This window comes from Tachyglossus aculeatus, chromosome 24, assembly GCF_015852505.1.
Source record: "Tachyglossus aculeatus isolate mTacAcu1 chromosome 24, mTacAcu1.pri, whole genome shotgun sequence".
Classification (NCBI taxonomy): Eukaryota; Metazoa; Chordata; class Mammalia; order Monotremata; family Tachyglossidae; genus Tachyglossus; species Tachyglossus aculeatus.
The window spans coordinates 20,070,535-20,091,731 of record NC_052089.1 but is presented as its reverse complement, the minus strand read 5'-3'; the positions used below and the strand labels follow the sequence as shown (position 1 = coordinate 20,091,731).

Here is a 21,197-nt window from a genome sequence, read left to right as displayed (position 1 = left end):
CTAGTAAGCCCTTACCAAGTACCATTATCATCATTAGTAGAAGCATCCCCAAGATTTTAAAACATCCAAGTTTGTTAAGACTATGGCGGTGATGCAACATCTGCACGGTTGCAGTGGCCAATAATCCTTTCTCCCATCTCAGTGCCGAGATTAAGCTATTCCTCATCCATTCCAACACTTCACACTGCCCACACAAGCTAGGCAGAGTACATAGGTGAAGTCTAATACCTCGAGACATATTCTGAGTCTACTCCATTGCTAATTTTGGCAAACAGTGAGGAAGGCAACAAGGCCTTATGGCAACAACCTGGAACTGACAGTCAGGAGGCTCAGGTTCTAGTGGTGGTATTACCATTGGCCTGCAGTGCCTGATCTCTCTTTGCTTCCGTCTGCTCATCTGTAAAATAGGGATAAAAGAGCTGTTCTCCCTCCCTCTGGGATAATTTTCTAATTACCATGTACCCAGCCAAGTGTTTAGCACAGTGCTCACCTGGCATATAGTAAGTGCTTAAACACGTTACTATCATCATCATCATTAATAACAATAATAATAACAACCCGATACTACCAACTGAGCTCACTTTGTCCTGATTTAAATGATAATTTATTAGGTTCCCCAAGAGGGAAGGAAGGAAACACCTTGTAGACATAATTACCCACAGGATGTGAACTGATACTTACCTAACTGGATAAACTGGGGTTCGCTTTTCACTCCAGGTCCTGCACCAGTTCCAGCTGCTACTTCCACACTGTAACGGATCCCCGGAACCAGCGATGGAATGACTACAGAAAAGGTAGAGCCATCCACTGTCTTGTTTATATGGTATCGGCTCTCATTGCCTAAGCACCAAACCTGCAAGAAGAACCTGGCTGTTAAGACTGTAACATTACTCTAAAACCATCTAAGACTGAGGCACGGATGGCATTACTCAGTACCCTTGCATCTTGGCAGAGTTGCTTCCAGGATGCTGTAATCCCTTCCAATTGCAAAGGTAATTCAGAAAGAAAAAGCCCAAAAGCAGCAGAATATTCGAAACAGTGGAGGCTCAAACTGGAGGTTTGAATGTAACTTCACTTTTTCAAGGTTCCTGCCATTTAAAAATCTGGACTCTAAATTGATCTAAGAAATATTTTCCCCCTAAAACCTTCTGCAAGACAGGAGGCTCAGGAGCTTAAATGCTAAAAGGCATGTTTATCCCCCCTCTTGTGATTTTTTCAACTACAATTCCAGCTGATGTCTGTTATCATTTAGGTTCCACATGTTCATAATAGAATATGAAATCTTTCACCTTGAAGTTGCTGGTTTCCATCAGTCTATGATGTAAGTGATTAACAATCATTACCAACTAACAGCTCTTCAGAAGCTTGTGGAAAATGAATTACTGGTCTCTAAAAAGTTCCTAGATGAGTGCCCCATGCACAATAACTCAGCCTAGTTGCTTCAGCCAAGGTGCCTGGGACTGTAAGAGCACTGAGTATGACAAACTTCTCATGCCTTGACCCAATCCTGACCCACTATGGGAATGCTGTATGTTAAACTTGTATGGCATAAAGCAATCAGTCTGCAGAGTGTACGAGTGTAAAAAGCATTTTCATAAACATTCCAGTTGACTCAAACGGAGTCAGTGTCCTAGGATCCAGTGACAACTGTTTTCCATAACATTATTGTAACTATGGTGATGAAAGCAGGGGCTCAAATGACCTTAACACAAAGAGAGAGAACCACTGTGGGCCCGTTGTTGGGTAGGGACTGTATATGTTGCCAATTTGTACTTGCCAAGTGCTTAATACAGTGCTCTGCACACAGTAAGCACTCAATCAATACGATTGAATGAATGAATGAATAATGAACAAGGACCTTTTGCAAAACTACCTAGGATCCAGAAGTGGGGCATAGATTCAAATTTGTTAGCTTATGACTGGCCAAGGACCCACAAAACTCAATGAGAAAAGGGTAACACATTTGGATCAGCAATCATAAAGTGGGTAATGATCAAATACGAACTCATTTAGCCATGATCAAGTGGGATTGAAAAATGCTGAACACCAGTGAAAATACTTTGCATTTAAGGTTTAGGCTTTGGTATAGATGTATATGTCTGTTATTTTATTTATTTTTATTGATGTCTGTCTCGCCCACCTCTAGACTATGGGCTCATTTAAGGCAGGGATTTTTACTCTTAATTGTTGCATTGTACTTTCCCAAGTGCTTAGTACAGTGCTCTGCACACAGTAAGCCTTAATAAATACAGCTGAATGAATGAGTGAATGGACAGACTACAATTTCCCAATTACATTAGGTATCTGAAATTAAACCACAAACTGATTCTGTGCCAATCAGTTTTGAAAGGCATTTTACTGTTTTAAACTGACCATGAAGTTAAGTGATCTTCAACCTCCTGCATTTCTTCAGGGGCAAAATTAGTTTTTGTCTCTTGGGGAAAAATGCCTATATTGCATTGTTTTACTTCAGAGCTGAAACAAACTCATTTCATATCTCTAAAAAATAAATCTTTCCTTTAATAATTCCAACTTGATAAACTTAGGCACAGCATCAGTTATGGTTATGGTTAGGAAGCTGTGACGAAGTAGGGTATGTCCACTGAATCTAGTATTTATTGAGAACTAACTGTGCGCAGAGCACTCTATTAGGTGCTTGGACGATGCAAGCTTACCTCAAGACAACACCCCATGGTTTTAGAAGACATAGCTTGTGTGCATGTGTGTGTAAATAAACTAATGGACACCCTGAGTACTTCAGCGATAGTTTTTTCTGATGTGGGATTTTGCGAGAGCACGACCTATTTTAGGAGACTTAGTTATACTATATTTTTCCCTTCAGTATTTGTAATAATTCATTATAAATGAAAACACATACATAATGTGAATACTATATACATATCTACATAAAAGTTGTGTTAATCTGAATGGTGGCAGTAATACGTAAGTTTGGGAAACAGAGCACAGTGTCTAAAATGGGTTCCACCTTAGTTTCAGGTAAATCTGCATGTATTTGTGGATAATTAAAAACTGAAACAGTGCGGAATTAAGGTCCAAGAATTGAGGTCAATGATCCATCCTCCTATGCTCACCTAGAGAAGTGGAGACTGCTCCCCAAACCAAAGTAGGGAGAGCCTGAGGGGGAAGCCCTGAAAAAACAGCCACCTTATCTCTAGGCTAGTTAAATACTATCAAAAAAATGGATGCTCTGAGAATCTGGGCAGATATTTTACCCTAAAAAAGGCTGTTTTCAGTTTTTCAGGGCTTTATTCCCCATTTTTCAGTCATTAAGGACTTAACTCAGGTTCTAAAAATATGACTTTTCATTTGTCGGTTGTCTTTCTCCACTTCTATCATAGAAGCTATATAACCCCTGCTAACGCTATTTTACCCAGCCTCTAATACAGTGTTTTGCATATTGACACAGGTTCAATCAAAGAACGACAGCTATGATGTCAATGATAATGGTTGTTTGTCCTCAAATCATTAGACTCAGAATCTTGTCAAACACAGTCTATCCTGTGGGGTGTAAGTCATTTTCAAAAACTAATGAAGTCCATAATAACTTAATCAACAAGGGCCTTGATTTTCCTCTTTGCATGTGTGTTATCTATGCACCATCTGGAACACGGATGGAAGGAAATTCCATCCATTCATCCATCCATCTCCTTCTTCCAACTTCCATCCTTCTCTGACACTCTCTCTAGCCTTTCTCTGATCCAACTGCCCTAAACAGTAACCTGGTCAAGTTAAAAACGGTTTGGGAATCTGTTAGGAGAGCTCAAATAAAGGCCATTGGATTAGCAGAAATTTTTGAGCAAGGGGATGTTAAAGGACACCTTACTTCGAGCTTAAATGAATCATATCAATACATAGGTGTTTCTTAAAAACATATACATTTCTCAGATAAGATTAATAAGCCTCAACCCCATTCCCAAATATTGTCGACAAGCACTTTGGCGATTATTTTACAATACACGGGAAATTTCCTGCTTGCAGCAGTTGACTCCCCCCGCCGCCTTACCTCCTTCCCTTCCCCACAGCACCTGTGTATATGTTTGTACGTATTTCTTACTCTATTTTACTTGTACATATCTATTCTATTTATTTTATTTTGTTAATATGTTTTGTTCTCTGTCTCCCCCTTCTAGACTGTGAGCCCACTGTTGGGTAGGGACCGTCTCTATGTGTTGCCAACTTGTATTTCCCAAGCGCTTAGTGCAGTGCTCTGCACACAGTAAGCGCTCAATACGATTGATTGATTGATTGACGACTTGCCCTGTTTTGCAAATGTGTATACCTTTCCCACTTAGAATTTGTTGTACCCTGATGCTTTCGGTACAACAGAGATAGCTAATGGTCTGCAGGAAATTCTTCAATAAATGCAAAATGTTCAATTCCTTTTCTTATTGTGCTTTGCTTTTTGCCAGCAGATGGAGCCAAGTAACCACAATCAACCTAAACATCAACCTTAAACTCTCTTCAGTCCAGTCCTCGGTGCCGTTACCTTATATTCCTGGACCATTCCATTCTGGGTATCTTCTGGGGGCGGCTGCCAGGTAACCAGAATTGCAGTCCCGTTCCCATCATTCTTCGTCACAGTCACGCTCTGGGGCGGAGCACTGGGTGCTGATGGAGGGGGGAAAAAACAACAACCATCAGCTGATACTTAGGAAGAGAAAATAAGGATTCAAAAATGAGGAGTGCCCTCATCTCAAATATCTGACTGATTTCAGTTCAGAGAATAACGAAAAATTAATTTCTAACAAATGCCATGCTGTACCTGTATATGTTTGTACATATTTATTACTCTATTTATTTATTTATTTATTTTATTTGTACATATCTATTCTATTTATTTTATTTTGTTAGTATGTTTGGTTTTGTTCTCTGTCTCCCCCTTTTAGACTGTGAGCCCACTGTTGGGTAGGGACTGTCTCTATGTGTTGCCAATTTGTACTTCCCAAGCGCTTAGTACAGTGCTCTGCACATAGTAAGCGCTCAATAAATACGATTGATGATGATGATGATGTACGCGAAAGTACCTTTCAGAGCTACTCACCTTCCTCCAGTGTTTTGGCAAATCTGACTTCGCTATCGGCACCTTGGAATTCATTAAAGAAGGGCCGGGCCTTGATTTCATAGTTAACTCCTTTTTTCAGTTCTGGTATCACGGCACTGTTTTTGGTCGGGGTCCTCACTTCAAAAACCAACCACTCCGATTCTCCATAACTTGCTGCAAATGGTCTGTACAAAATTTTATACCCCTGAATATACTGAGATTGCTGGTCCACCTACAAGGATAACGGAAATGTTAATCCCTCGTAATGACTTTTTTCAGGCAACAAAATAGTAGAAGAGATTCACTCATTCAGTTGTATTTATTGAGCACTTATTGTGTGCAAAGCAATGTACTAAGCGCTTGGAAGAGTACAATACATGAAGCTCCCAAGAAGCAAAGTGACATATAAGTCAACCCAAGTTTTCCCATGTTTCTTTCATCAAGAGTTTTCTAAATTCATTTATGGCATAAATCTCAGTTCAACTTTTTTCATTTAAAAGGAAAAACTATTCAGAAAAGGAATCCAATGGAAAATAAATGCATTTTGGAGTATGGGATCCTTTCTGGGATGGCATTCATGCATCACGATTTGAAGCCTTTATTCTCAATGGATGAAACTGTTGCTCTACTACACAAATAACGGGGTCATAAGGAACCGCATCTCAACTCTGTTTTAGGCCACAGGTTTTTTTTTTTAACAGACTATTTTTCCCTAACTGAGAACTCAGAATCGACAAGTTGAAAGGTCAAAAACAATCATTTCCCATCAATATCAATACCACAGAAGACCAAAAAACATTTTCCCTACCTTCCTCCACCTTTTCTACACCTCACGTAAGTTCAATGATTGCTGATATGACAGTCCCGTTGATAATGGTTTTCATAAACGATTGAAGTGTGTAACTGAACATCAGATAGTTTGTTGATTGACACCAGATTTAGGTAAGCTCCTTGAGGGCATGAATCATGTCTACCACCTCTTTGTACTGTACTCTTAAGAGTCCTCAGTATAGTGCTGTACATATAGTAAGCATTTATTAGATACCATTGATTGATTGACACCAACTTAATTTTCAGCACTTGCAGTTTTGAGTCTTGTACTCTAGTCAAGCTGTGGTAATTTTTTTTTTTAATAGTACTTTTTAAGCACTTACTATGTGCCAGTCACTATATTAGGCACTGGAGTAGATACAAATTAATCAGGTTGGACACAGTCCCTAACCCACATCAGGCTTACAGTCTTAAGCCCCATTTTATAGATCAGGTAACAGGCACAGGGAAGTGCAGTGACTTTCCCAAGGTCATACAGCAAATTAGTGATGGAGCCAGGATTAGAACCTAGGTTCATCTGACTCCCAAGCCACACGGCTTCTCCTTTAGGATGACATTTACAAAGGGATAGAATAAAAATAATAACGGTGGTATCTGTTAAGCGCTTACTGTGTGCCAAGCACTGTTCTAGTGCTGAGGTAGATACAAGGTAATCAGGGTGTCCCACGTGGGGCTCACAGTCATAATCCCCATTTTACAGATGAGGTAACTGAGGCACAGAGAAGTTAAGTGACTTGCCCCAAATCACACAGCTGTTAAGTGGCGGAGTTGGGATTAGAACTCATGACCTCTGATTTCCAAGCCCGGGCTCTTTCCACTAAGCCATGCTGTAACTGAGAAGCAGCGTGGCTCGGTGGAAAGAGCACGGGCTTTGGTGTCGGAGGTCATGGGTTCAAACCCCAGCTCCGCCAATTGTCAGCTGTGTGACTTTGGGCAAGTCACTTCACTTCTCTGGGCCTTAGTTACCTCAACTGGAAAACGGGGACTAAGCCTGTGAGCCCCCCGTGGGACAACCTGACCCCCTTGTAACCTCCCCAGCGCTTAGAACAGTGCTTTGCACATAGTAAGTGCTTAATAAATGCCATTATTATTATTATTATTTTTGTACCAGTTGTGCACCACACTCCCACTACTGTGCAAGCAGGCGGGTGGCCCCAAATTATCAACAGGGTCCCTTGGACCTTGGGATGGGAGTAAAACAAAACCCCAGAAGAGCAAACTGGTAACCCTTTGCACTTACACAAAGGCAAGACTGCCATGTCAATGTCTGCATTATGATGCCGACTTTGTGGAAGCAGTTAATGGAGCACATGGGCTTTTGGTTTAGAAGCTGGCACTGCACTGGAGTTCAGATATATTTTAGGAGTTTTCCAGATTATTTTTCTCCTGACTCTTTCCTTTTCTAAAAATCAATCATTGGTATTTATTCATTTTCTTTTTAATAGTAGCTGTGAAGCCCTTACTACGTGCCAGGCACTGCACTGAGCGCTGGGATACATACAATCTAATCAGGTGGGACACAGTCCAAGTCCCACAGTTAATTCCCACTTTACAGACGAGGTGGACTGACTTGCCCAAGGTCACACAGCAGACAAACGGTGGAGCCGGGATTAGAGTTCGGGTCCTTTTGATTCCCAGACCCATGCTCTATCCACTAGGCCAAACTTCTTCACTGAGAGACTACTGTGTGCAGAGCACAGATCAAAGCAGTTTGGAAAGCACAATAAAACACAGTTGACGGGGAACGTGCCCGGCCCATAAGGGGAGCCAAGTGTGTATTTCTTTTGTTAACGTGGCTGAGCTGCCTTGGTGCAGACTTTCACTGAAATGAAGAGCATGTAGACTTACTGTCCAATGAACTTCAACTGAAGAGGAGGAAAGGATCGTGGGGTTGTGGAGGTGCAGGACCACATCTCCTAGTTCTCGCTGCACCTGCTTGTGATCCACTCCCTGGCTTGTTGGTGGGACATCTGCAACGATTCAAAAGATCAGCCTAATACCTCAAACCAGGCTGGCAACGTAAAAATCAATTCAAAACCAGACTGGCAGGTTAGACTCCCAGTAGCTCCTGGGAAGGTTGGGCAACCTGGAGAAATTAGCCTCCTTCAGATTCATAGGATTCACATTCTAGACCTGCGAGCCCGTTGGTGGGTAGGGATTGTCTCTATCTGTTGCCAAATTGCACTTTCCAAGCACTTAGGACAATGCTCTGTAAGCGCTCAATAAATACAATTGAATGACTAGGAAACAAACTTGTTTTTTAACGTTAGTAATCAGTGGGGAGGGTCAAGCAGGGTGAAAATAAGGCAAGAGAAAGAGAAAAGGGCAGCGGAAACAGCAGTAAATACAGCAGATTTGCCCATCAGGAAGGCAACTATTAGTTTCCTGTTGTCCAAGGGAAACTTTCTGCCCTCCCTTTGGAGTTGGTTATAACCAAGGTGTTGACCCTAATTAGAGCAACCAAAAATGGCAGCAATATCACACTTTCAAGAAAAATGAGCCAGTGTAAAGAAAAACAATGGAAAAAATGAATAGATACATGAATCTACATGAAATGAAGAAGTCAACACAGGTCAAATGAAGTCAATACATCACTGAGTAGCATAAGATGAGGCAACTAATTTTTTGCAACTAAGCTGCACCGCCACTTCTAAATCGTATAGAAAAGCCTGGCTGGGGCAGATGCCAAACAGTACAGGATCCAACTGGTTCAGATGCAACAAAGGTGTAAAACAGTGGGGTGAATGCCATATCTGCAATGAGAAGTAAGGGGAGCCCGTATTCTGAAACAGTCCAGAAAGAGACTCGTGATATCTCTTTTATCTTGCTCTGCTAAATGCTCAATAAATGAGACACTCAGGGCAACAAAGTTTGCGCAGCAAATACGAGATTTCAGCCTTGCGGTAAACATCTGGGACAAAAAACAAAATGCACAGTTTTGGACCGGTGACTGTAAACCTTGTGGGTACTAATAAGGAAGTCAAATGAGGCTCAGGTTCACTGACTTTCTTCTGCTCTCCATTATACTTTCAAATGGGTAAATATACACAAACTTACATGTCAGTATTCACACTGCCATACTATGTGCGATACTGTTCACATATTTATGCACATTTGAGAGGGTGGGTTTTGTTTTGGTACAGCTGGAATGTCTCTTTCATTCTTTAGAGAGGTGGGTCTGAGAGTGGAAAAATCTACCACACCCTAAAAAGGTTCCACTACAGTGTTAAATCTCCCATTTAGATGACTCACAAGAACAAATTTAGGCTTAAGGGTGTGTAGCAATCACACACACACACACACACACACACACACACACACACACATGCATGCACGCACATGCATTCCATTGGGTTTCAATGGAATATTGAAATGAACAGACACTCCCAAAGAAGCCTTGCCCAGTTCGATCCCTGATGGGAGAAATCCGCAGAGGGCAGGTACCATCACAAACAATTTCCAGGTCTGGGACTACCTGGAACCCAGAAGCCGGCCTCTGCACTGCATTTAGTAACTCAAAACATTGCTCGAGTGCTACCACGGGGCATCCACACAAATCCATGCCCAGTAGGAAAAATGGTTTCCATTTCCCACCAATTAGTTTGGAGGTTGTCTGTCCACTTTAACATAACAGTGGCCCCACATTTTCAATGTCGAAACACATACTGATACCCGTGGGCTGAAAAAAGGCAAATCATTTGGAGTTTCAGACAGCTTTGCTAATATATACATTCCATAGAAGTTGAGTTTTGGAAACTAGTGAAAGTGTGTGGTCAGTGGAGGCTTAAGCTAACGAATGAGGCTGCCATAACTGAAAATGTGACAGAAATAAAATACATAGAATGAGCGATCAGACATGGCTGTGTATATATCTTTCTCCATTGTTATCCATCATAACATTAAAAAATAAAAAAGTTACTTTCTTCTGCCATCTTTTTTCCCATCTCTTCTTATATTTCCCTCCCAAAGCAGTTTTTCACACAGAAAAGTGGGTATACATTTCTTATTTTGGAGTGAACATCCCCTAAGTTCTATTTGCATTTTAAACGAAACTCCTGGCAAGTGAGTATTTCTGAACACTCAACAACACCCTCTACTAACTACATTAGTATAACCAGTGAATAGCTATGACTATGATCTACATTGTCTTCTTAATCCAATTTCTAGAAAGGTACTACACTTCCTGAATTACATTAAGATTCCTCATAGAAGAGAAACAACAAAAACCCAAATTATCTATTCCGTAGAAACTCTTGGTCAGATTAAGAAAGTGGACTAATAGAATATTCAAAAGCACAACCTGAAATTTCGATATATCAACTTGGACACCCTACTCGTTTGCAAAATCTTAACAGCTGTGGAAAACTAAGGTCCAACACTGGTAACAGGTAATATTTACCTTGTGTTTTCACTGGATCTGAAATCTGGCTCGGATCACTAATTCCATATGCATTTGCAGCTCTCACAAGGAAGAGGTAAATTGCATTAGGCTTGAGGCCTTTAATGGCGAATGTTTCCATTTTCACATTTTCTGCTACTGTCTGCCAGCTGCTGCCAGATGCATGGCTAAAGACAGACAGATGCAAGTTAAAACAAATCTACTAAATGGCAAATCCAAACCAGGTACCACTAGGACCATCATGTTCACCATACCTGAAGGCTTCTATGATATAAGATGTTGGAGTTGCACCTGAATTCAAATTTGGTTGCCAGGATAATGTTACTGTATTTCTGCTGACATCAGTGACTTCTGGCTTTGATGGGGCACTGGGGATTAAATTCGGGTCAGTGGGTCTCGGAGGCTGAACTGGAACTCCAAATTCTTCACCAAGGAAACAGAAGATTAAAAAAATATATTGGCACATACAGAAATCGATCTCCTAAGGCATATATTTAAATAGATCTGCCCCCAATCGTTTTGTCAACTTTGCCACATGGGAAGAAAGCAATTGAATTTTACTTTCCGGGTGAATCTTCCTGAGCCAAGAATATCTCATTTACCTTGAACTTCAATGTACGCACTCCATGTAGCTTCGCCACTCGGGGTTGAAGCGATGCAGGTGTACCGACCGGTGTCACCCAGCTGAGGAGACAGGTGGAAAATAAATATTTGGAATGAGCAAGAACTCAGTGGGCTGGAAAAGCAATTACGGTTTTGAACGCGGCCCATGAATATGTTTAATCTCATTCGGATTCTCTAATCCGAAGCTTTGCCTTTTATGGGATTTGCTAAGTGAGGAACGTTTTAAAGAAAAAAAAATGGAAACATTGCCCAGAGAAACGTTCCATAGTAAAGCAAATGTGAGGGCTCACTCCACAACTCTGGTCCGGAACTGTGAAGAGGAGAATGGCCCTACCCCTTCACCACTCTCTTCTATTCAGAATTTGACGAGAGAAACGACGACTTCAATGTGGCTGGTTACCTTTGACGGTCTTGCAGTAATGTTCAGAAACCTGAGCAACGCCCTTGCAGCTGTGCCCCTGGGGAGCTATATGTGGTTGCAAAACAACTGCAGGTGGGCTCCTGGGGACAGGCTGCCACCCTCACTTCTGGGCACCTTTAAACGGGGGTTCCCAGTCTGGTCTGGTCTTGTGCCTGTACTTCCCTCTGCCCTTGGGGCACAGTCAACCCAGCTCGGAAACCTATCTAGAACTCACCACCGGGTCTTCCAAATCCCATCTTCCCTTCGAAAAGAGGAGACGAGTTTACTACCTTGAAGCTTCCATCAACCTCCTGTCTAAACTTAAAGGTAACAGTCAGCTATAAAAAAAAGATGTGGTCACAGGTTCAAATTTGACTCGAAGTGGTAATGCTAACACCTCTAGACCACTCAAAGTAAAAACACTATCAACTGGTCATCTTTCTCTCACCTAATGCCCTATGGTATTTATAGGGGCAGCAATAGGTGGGCTAAAAGAACCCCTCAAAACAGCATAGTTTGACCACTCCACACAGCTAGGCAGTGACATCATCATTAACCGAGTTTATGGAAGTCATGATCATCCTTCCATATACTATATTCATTCAATCGTATTTACTGAGTGCTTACTGTGTGCAGGGCACTGTACTAAGCACTTGGGAAGTGCAATTCGAAAACAAATAGAAACAATCCCTACCCAACAACGGGTTCATATGTTCCGTGCTCCTGCCTAATCTTGGCCTCAAAAGCGAACTCTGAAAGAACGGATATAGGCTGTGGTGTTAAATCCTTAAACCCCAATAATATTCATTTTCTAACACTGTTGCTCTGAACACTCAATTGGCAAGGACGTTATTTTTTGGTTCCGTTTCATTTGACGCATCCTGAAATTGGGAAAGTGAACCCACAACTGATGAAGCATTTAGGGATTATTGTCGCCCGGGGACTCACGTTCCTTTACAAATACTTCATTGAATTTTGGCAATGAGCTCTCACTTGCAGGGATTTCTTCTTCTAACAAGCCATAAATATTTTCCCCAATTTATCTTTGACGTCCTTGCTCCAAAGTACTTGTCACTAGCCAAATTCGTAACATTATCTTGAACACACAGGCCAGACCATCTGAAAGCCTAAAGCAGCCAATTAAAAGCCTGTTAATACAATTATTTAACATCTCATTAATTCTTAAATTAGTGAGAGCGACGTCTGGAGCTGGAGGCAAAAAAAAAAAAAACACACCGCCACCAGACAGCCAGCTCCAGTGGGTCATTTCCCATTACCTTGGCATAGCGAATCTGCAATACCCCCGACTCCAGCTGCTTGATGCGGGAGTCCTGTGTGGAAATGAGGACCCCGTCCTTTCTCCAGAGGATGGTGGGAACCGGGCTGCCCGTTGCCACACAGCTGAGGGCTAACGTGCCATCCACAGCTACCGTCTGATTCCCAGGACCCTGCCGAATGACCGGGGGAGGACGGTCTGCAATCACTGTCAGGAGAGACCACAGGAAATAGATTTCTCTAACTGGATGCAATTTTCTCATCGCTTAACCAGCAGCACTGGCTCCGGGTTTCGCAACAGGCTAAAGCTAATTAAACAAGTAAAGTAGGAGGCATATAGTATTCAGAATGCTAAATTTAAGTTGTGTTCAACGTGAAAATTAGAAAATGACACACAAAATGGTATTTTATTAGGGTTGGATGCTTCACTGATGGACTTGCTTTTTTCAAGATATCAACGGCACACCTAATACCCCTCGGTTCCAATACAGCTAGGAAAATGTGTTGGGTAGGATGAGGTGGTTTCACATTTGCAAAATCAGGTGCGGTGGGTAGGGAACTGGTCTACCAACTGTGTTATACTGTTCTCTCAAGGGCCTAGAACAGTGCCCTGCATTACAGTAAGTGCTCAATAAATACGACAGACTGATTCTCATCACACTTAAGAATAAGAGTTTTTGATAAGTTGTATATAAGACATCTCATACTGGACTTTAATGATCTATTGCCACTCAGATTCATCAGATGTACATGAGAGACTGTTACTCTGTCCATGGCCAGCTGTTTTACATTTACTTGGCTTTCAGGGTATTGTAATAATAATAATAATAATAATAATGATGATGATGGCATTTGTTAAGCACTTACTATGTTCAAAGCACTGTTCTAAGTGCTGGTGGGGGGGGATACAAGGTGATCAGCTTGTCCCACGTGGGGCTCACAGTCTTAATCCCCATTTTACAGATGAGGGAACTGAGACCCACAGAAGTTAAATGACTTGCCCGAAGTCACACAGCGGACACGTGGCAGAGCCGGCATTAGAAGCCATGACCTCCGGCTCCCAAGCCCAGGCTCTTTCCACTGAGCCACGCGGCTTGTCTTAATTCATTCATTCATTCAATCGTATTTATTGAGCGCTTACGGTGTGCGGAGCACTGTACTAAGCGCTTGGGAAGTAAAAGTTGGAAACATATAGAGACGGTCCCTACCCAACAACGAGCTCACGGTCTAGAGGGGGAGACAGACATTAATACAAATAGATAAAACAATAAATTACAGATATATACAGATAGATACATATGTGCTGTGGGGAGTCATTCAGTCAGTCATATTTATTGAGCATTTGCTGCACTCAGTGAGAGCTCCAGCATTTGCATATAGTCAGAGATGTTTACATTCAAAATAATTAGACTCAGCATACTCTCCCTACCCAGATTTCCTCTGGACTTTCAATCAATCCTCATTGAATGACAATGACTGAACGAGTTGGAGGTGCATTAGGAGAAGAGGACATGTGGAATAGGGAAAGGAGTGCTGGAGAAGATTAGGTACCAGGGTAAATACCCATTTCCCTGAACAACTGAGGTGGCCAGAACACTCAGGAGCCAGGGAAAGCAGAATGAAGTTTTAGCTAAGCTGGGAAACCTGCTCAACCAAAGTAGCGACAGATAAAAATGTAAAAACAAGCCTGCAGCCTTGGTGACGGTAAAAAGAGCACAGTGTGTTCGCAGGGGCTGTCGAGTCAGAGGTTTTATGCACAGGAGTTCTTCAAAGTGGTCCTGGATTATCATTCAGTTATCAACAGAGTATAAACATTCAATCACAGCAACAGTGGAAAACAGAAGAGCAAGGAGAATTCAGAAACTGAGCACAGCCTAATGACGTTCTGGCATTTTTTTTCCCCCACTGCTGCCTTCCAATTCTCTGCCATGCACTACTTGTTAGTGTGAAATTGGCTAATAGCTGGGTGGAGTAGCACAAAATTGATGGCTGAAAGCTTGGCAGGGTAGAGCCAACAGATTTTCAGAACCTTGAAAATGTTTGTCAGCTATTCCTTACCTTGGTCATAATCATTCAATCACTGGTATTTATTGAGCACCTATTAAGGTGCAGAGCACTGTATTAAGCTAATAGCTGGGTGGAGTAGCACAAAATTGGTGGCTGAAAGCTTGGCAGGGTAGAGCCAACAGATTTTCAGAACCTTGAAAATGTCTGTCACCTATTCCTTACCTTGGTCATAATCATTCAATCACTGGTATTTATTGAGCACCTATTAAGGTGCAGAGCACTGTATTAAGCGCTTGGAAGAGTACAATACAACAAAATTAGCAGACATGCTCCCTGCCCACAATGAGCTAAGAGAATTTATCAACTGAGTTCCATTTACGCATGATGAAAAAAAGGCTCACATTATTATAACAGGTATTTCATAAAATAACTTGCATGCCATCGCTCAAATAAAGCACTCCTGTACACTGAACACCATATGCTCAATCTAAACACTAAGGAAGCTACTGCAAGGGCGTTTTGATATACCTACATAAAGAAGCACCATGACTTGATGGAAAGAACACAGAGCTGTGAGTCACAGAACCAGGGTTCTCATCCCACATCTGCCACTTGCCTGCTTTGTGACTCTGGGCAAGTCACAACTTCTCTGTGATTCTATTTCCCCATTTTTAAAAAGGGATTCAATTATCTTATTTGGACTGTGAGTGCCATGTGGGTTGGGGACTGTGCCCCAGATGATCATGTTCTTGGAAATGGCATAGCTTTGCGGATAGAGCCCAGGCCTGGGAGTCCTGGGTTCTAATCCCACCTCTGCCACATACCTGCTGTGTGACCCTGGGCAAATCACTTAACTTCTCTGGGCCTCAATCACCTCATCTGTAAAATGGGGATTAAGACTGTGAGCCCCAAGTGGGACAGGGACTGTGTCCCACCCGACTGATTACCCAAGCACTTAGAACAGTGCTTGACACACAATAAGCACTTTACAAATACCATCATCATCATCACATCAAACTGGGGATTCAATACCTGTTCTTCCTCCTACTTAGACTGTGAGCCCCATGGGGGACCTGATTATGTTCTATCTACCCCAGAGCATAGTACAGTGTTTGTTTGTTTATTTATTTATTTAAGCTCTATTTATTCTGACGATTTTGACACCTGTCTCCATGTTTTGTTTTGTTGTCTGTCTCCCCCTTCTAGACTGTGAGCCTGTTGTTGGGTAGGGACCATCTCTGTATATTGCCGACTTCTACTTCCCAAGCGCTTAGTACAGTGCTCTGGCACACAGTAAGCACTCAATAAATACGACTGAATGAATGAATGAATACAGTGCTTGGTATAAAATGAGTGCTTAAATACCACAATTATTTGAACAAAGTTAACTGGATTTAGGATAGGAAAACTCCACTCCCAAGTCTCATCTCATGCATACTGAAAAGTTTTGGCTCAGTCTCCACAGAACAAATTTGTTATAATAAGGATTTTTTTTTTCTTGAGGAAATATTTATTTCAGATCAGCACTTGTCTATTGAAAAAAAAAGGCACACACAAGCAGGTGCCAGGGAAGACTGGGCTGCCCAACTAAAACTAATAATTTTACAGTCCTACACCAGCATCCTTCTTGCAGCAAAGCCATCCCCCGGGAAGCTTGATACCATCCCGGCACAGTTGGGCTTTTTCACCCAGTCCTTGTATCCCATTTCCCTCTGGGATAGCTCCGAAGGAGGACTGGCAATAACAAGAAACAAATTTACTGGGGCAGTTGTTGTTTACAACTTTACTAACAATAATGCCTATCTATGGTTTACTGAACCTGTGGGGGGGAAAAAAAAACAATGACAGGAAGATACTGTTTTGGTATGGAACAAACAAACAATTTCTCTGATTGTTCTCAGATTGTTAGCAGATAAGGAATAGCACACAGATAATGAACAATTAGCACAATGGGAGATCAGAAACAGTGATGATAAGAACCTTCCCTTAGACCAACCCTCCTCACCCTAAAAGTGTTAACTGTATTCTCAGGTTAATCAAGAGACACATATAAGAGAACAGATCAAAAGCCCACTAACGATCCTGAACAAGTGGAGTACATCTAATCTGCATGCATTTTATTTTTTTACAAAAAGCCCAAAAAATAAAACAAAAAAAGTCACAAATTCTATTTTCATTTGTTGAAAATGTGCACTTCGGTGTGATCTTTTCCCCAAACAATGGTTTTGCCCTGAAAAACGGAGCCAATATTACATTTCCACAACCTTGTCACTATTTTCTAAGACCATATTATTTTTGTGACAGTGCGACCCATTGTACTTCTTTCACTGATGTGGTACAAAACACAAGTTTTTAATAAATTCTGATGTCATGGTGATAATAATAATAATGACATTTATTAAGCACTTACTATGTGCAAAGCACTATTCTAAGCGCCGGGGAGGTTACAAGGTGATCAGGTTGTCCCATGGGGGGTTCACAGTCTTAATTCCCATTTTACAGCTGAGGTAACAGGCACAGAGAAGTGACTTGCCCAAAGTTACACAGCTGACAATTGGCGGAGCCGGGTTTTGAACCCATGACCTCTGACTCCAAAGCCCGTGCTCATTCCACTGAGCCACGCTGCTTCTCATGATGATACTATAATACTTCCAACAGTTTAATGGAAGTGTTTATTACCTTAGTATTTTAGCATTCTTTGCTGTAAAAATAAATGCTTGAACAAATATTCAGATTTAATGGCTGTAATGAAAGTGAAGCTTTATATAATTTTGAAGAAAAGGATATTTCTACATTATTTTAGGGGCATGTGAAAATTAAAATGCTTTTTTAAAATTCATAACGTTTTAGGAAACCAATTTTTGAAAATGACTCATTTTCACAGTTTCAAACTATCTGCATGGCTGTTGGACAATAAATATAAAACAAGGTGGCTGTAATTCTAAAACTATTTCATCAGTCACAGTGGAAAATCCTTAAATCTATTATTGAAGACAGATGATAGAAAATGACAACGATGAATCAACAGTTCTCTTTTGTTAGTGTGGCAAAGGCATTGAAAGAACAATATCTAACCCTCCTTATAGTCACGTAGCAAGAGACTTCAATCATAACATACCTCCAAAATTTTCAGCTCTAATCAGATTTCACAGTAAAGAGTAAAAGGAATATAACAACTGAATACACAGATTGAAAAACAGCATAAGGATGCTTCATTTTCTAAGTGGGATCTGTAGGCACTTTCAAGCACAGCCCTTTAATTAATAGCTGGTTTTCTACCAAAAACAACTCTAGACAAGCAACACGGCAGTCCCACGAATATTAAAAAAATGTCCTGAGCCCACAGTCGTATTTTTAAACTATCCGATTCTCCCTTCAACGACCAGAAAGGTAGGATAATTAAATAGCTCATTTTACTACTTATTCGGCACATTTCATTATTCATCCAACAGGCTGCACTAGGCTGAAAATTGACAATTTATACTTAACTCCTCAACAGGTCAAAGGAAATTTGGTAGAGAAGTCCTTTTCATAAAAAGGACAAGTGGAAACATTTTTTAAAAGTCAATCCTATCCATCAAATGTTGCTCAAAAAACCAAGAAAAACTATCTTTTCATATTCTCAATTTTGGGAGGGTGAAACATGTTGCTCAAAATTTACCAGAAAAAGGAATGCTATCGACTCTCCCTGCCAGCAGCTTAAAGGCCTGACAACAAGGTCTGGTGCCATCTCAAGATGGAGCAGGGCCAAGTCACTGATTGCCAATTGGCGACGGTCAGGGGGGTCAGACTGGTGACCAACTCCCTTATTGTTCATTTTTGACAGGTCTTCCTGTGCCTCGACCACTTTCACGTGGGTACCCCCTCACCAGAACCCACACAACGATCCTCCTCCTGAGCATGGCACCTAGCCCACTCCGACAGATCACGGGAAAAAGCGCAAAAACAGGCTTCCTTTCTTCGCTGGGGATAGAGAGGGAGCCCAGTCTTTTTGCGTTCTGTCAGAATTCCTTTTCTTCTATCGTTTCTTATCCAAAGTCCTTTATCTCGGTTTTGGGTAGTAGTAGGGTGGGAATGGAGGTGAAAATCAGTCTTTTTTGGAGTATATCACTCTTTGAGCTATCTGACAAGTAGCAGTTCGTTAATTCCTCTTCTGCCCTCCCTTTTAAAGACGAAAGATTCCCTTCACTGAATCTTTTTCCATCCGCTGCCTGTTAGGGCGAGAAGGACAGCGTTCAGGTCCTTGCTGTCACTCTTTCCATTCCCATAGATTAGGCAGCTCTGTTTATATATATATATATATATTTTTTTTATTTTTATTTTTATTTTTTCTGGCAATTCTTTTTATTTTTTACTACTTTCTCTATTTCCCTCCCTGTTCTTTCAATCTCTCTCTCCCACTCTCCCACATCTGCTCCTTCCCACCAGTTTTTGCCCACTGCTCTCCCTCCAGAGTTCTTTCATTTGGCATTACAAAACGGTGAAGTCATTCAGGGCTGAATTTTTTAGATTAAGGATTTTTAAATTGGGAGTCTACAGGGGATTGAGCCTAACCAGAAGGGACATGCTGATCAGGGCTATCACCCATACACACTTGTTTTCTTTCCCTGCACAGCCTTCTTTGGAAAAGCAGTGGATTATGACTCCAAGCAATTATTTGGTCACTAAGCAAATATCCTATTCACTATCACGATGGCAGAATTCCAAAGTTTAGGGGTAGGAAAGTACCTTCTTTTCCTTTCCCTAAATGCTATCGGAAGAGAGCAGATGATAAGGTATACAAGGAAGGGGAACGAGAAGTAAAAAACACAAGGAATCTTCCCCAAATTTAGGAGCAATTGCTTGGAAGAAGGGAGATGCAAAATTTGAGACTGCATAATTTGTGCAATCCCCACACTACGAGATGAAGCTTGAGTTTCAGATGAGAAATGAGGGTCAAAATCACAGTACAACTGATCCGTCCACGGTAAAGCCTAGAGATATAAGATAAGCGTTCATCATCATGACATCCATAAAATGGTTACATTCTAAAAGTAAAGGGGTGCCCTGGCACGTGGATGAGCTTGTGGCTTAAACCTCGACATTTTGGAATAAAAGTCTCTCTACGTTACCATCAGTAACCTCCAAATAGGCTTTCGTTGTGATGCTTCCCGCAACGTTTAAGGTCTGGCATATATAGTATCCCACGTCAGATCTCTGGACGCTTGTGATGGTGAGATCCCCAGTCTGGGAGACGGAGAAGCGACTGGATGACTGTGGAGGCTGATATGAAAAAAGCAGGTTCTAGGTATTGAAATTAGAGTGTAGAAGGGGCGGGGGGGGAGAGGAGAAGGAAGAGAAAGTAGTGAATGATTAATCAAGTTAAATTTTCCAACATTTATTCATACTTACTGATCAAAAGCTGAGGGTTTTCTCAATATTAGTGTGGCTCATAAATATACTAAGGCATTGGAGATGATTTATTCAGAGCCTGGCGTTCATTTATATTGCAAATATAATGCTGAAAGTGTTGGTCTTCTATTATCACCTGACTACTGAGCCAGAAAAACAAAACACAGTCTCTGTAGTGGGCCACCCTGAATGTGCTCTCCTGTACATACTGGGTGATATACACTTATGGTATTTCCTAAGGTGAACTGACTCAATCTCAAAAACATTGTAACAAAGCCTCAAAGCAGTTAATTACTCCATTAATATTAATCCGATGGATAAGATTCTTTAGACTTAAAAATAAACTCAAGTGTTAGGCTAGAAGTTGACTCTCTATTTTGAATGATGCATGTATGGGAATTTCACAGGTTCAAATTCAACTGGAAAACAATTACAAAATCAAATTAGGAGACCAAATATTAGGAAACAATGGATTTGGCTGGCCGAAGAGAATATTTAGAATCTATTCAAAGTTAGCAAGGTTTTAATCCTGACCAGCAAGACATACACATTAATAACGGGCAATATTTTGTCAAGACCATCCAACTACTAGAGAGCGCACAATGGTCTGGGTAAACCTGAAAACGGATAACATGAACAGATTGACAATGGGGAAAAGTTCCTTGAAATTTAGAATTTTATTCCAATCTCAGAAACACTTGGAATATATAATTCTTTCTAAGAGGCTTATGGATTTTTTGGATTATTATCTCTGTCCAATTGCTAATTTACGGTTTTGATGTTTTGAAGTGGTAGGGTTCAGAATAAAAGGAAGTAAAGAAGCTCCACATTAAGAAGCACTGGGCACAACAAGAAGACATCGGCTGTCCGGCTCAGTTTCCCCATCCCTTTGAGCATTATGGGAGTAAAGCCCCAACACGCCTTTCTCTCAAAGGAATGGAATATTGACAGAGACCCCCTTCCCAACTTTTTCAACAATGGGCAGGCTGTGACAGTAACTGAAGACTGTCTGAACCAGTGATGTTTACTCCCTCCAAGAATGCTTACTGATATATTGTAGATTTTTTTTTAGACGTTATATTTTCAACTGTTTTCACTGTGCACAATATCCATCTATCTAATGTGTTATCCTCCCTCACTTATATCGTGGGTTCGAGTCTTATCTTGGTTTTACACTTATCCTAGTGCTTACAAAATTACCTCTTTCA

General features: G+C 41.2%; 1 protein-coding gene across 3 annotated transcripts in view; it reads right to left on the bottom strand.

Annotated features, from left to right (window-relative positions):
• The window catches only part of ROBO1 (roundabout guidance receptor 1), an 829,371-nt gene that overhangs the window by 49,731 nt on the left and 758,443 nt on the right, over positions 1-21,197 (bottom strand). For all 3 annotated transcript variants that reach the window (XM_038766034.1, XM_038766033.1, XM_038766036.1), the window contains 9 exons: positions 19,710-19,881; positions 12,594-12,799; positions 10,895-10,976; positions 10,547-10,715; positions 10,293-10,459; positions 7,742-7,863; positions 5,063-5,294; positions 4,508-4,629; positions 682-853 (listed from right to left, as the gene is read on the bottom strand). In XM_038766034.1, the coding sequence (XP_038621962.1) occupies positions 682-853; positions 4,508-4,629; positions 5,063-5,294; positions 7,742-7,863; positions 10,293-10,459; positions 10,547-10,715; positions 10,895-10,976; positions 12,594-12,799; positions 19,710-19,881 (1,444 nt within the window). The remainder of the gene's footprint in view (positions 1-681; positions 854-4,507; positions 4,630-5,062; positions 5,295-7,741; positions 7,864-10,292; positions 10,460-10,546; positions 10,716-10,894; positions 10,977-12,593; positions 12,800-19,709; positions 19,882-21,197) is intronic.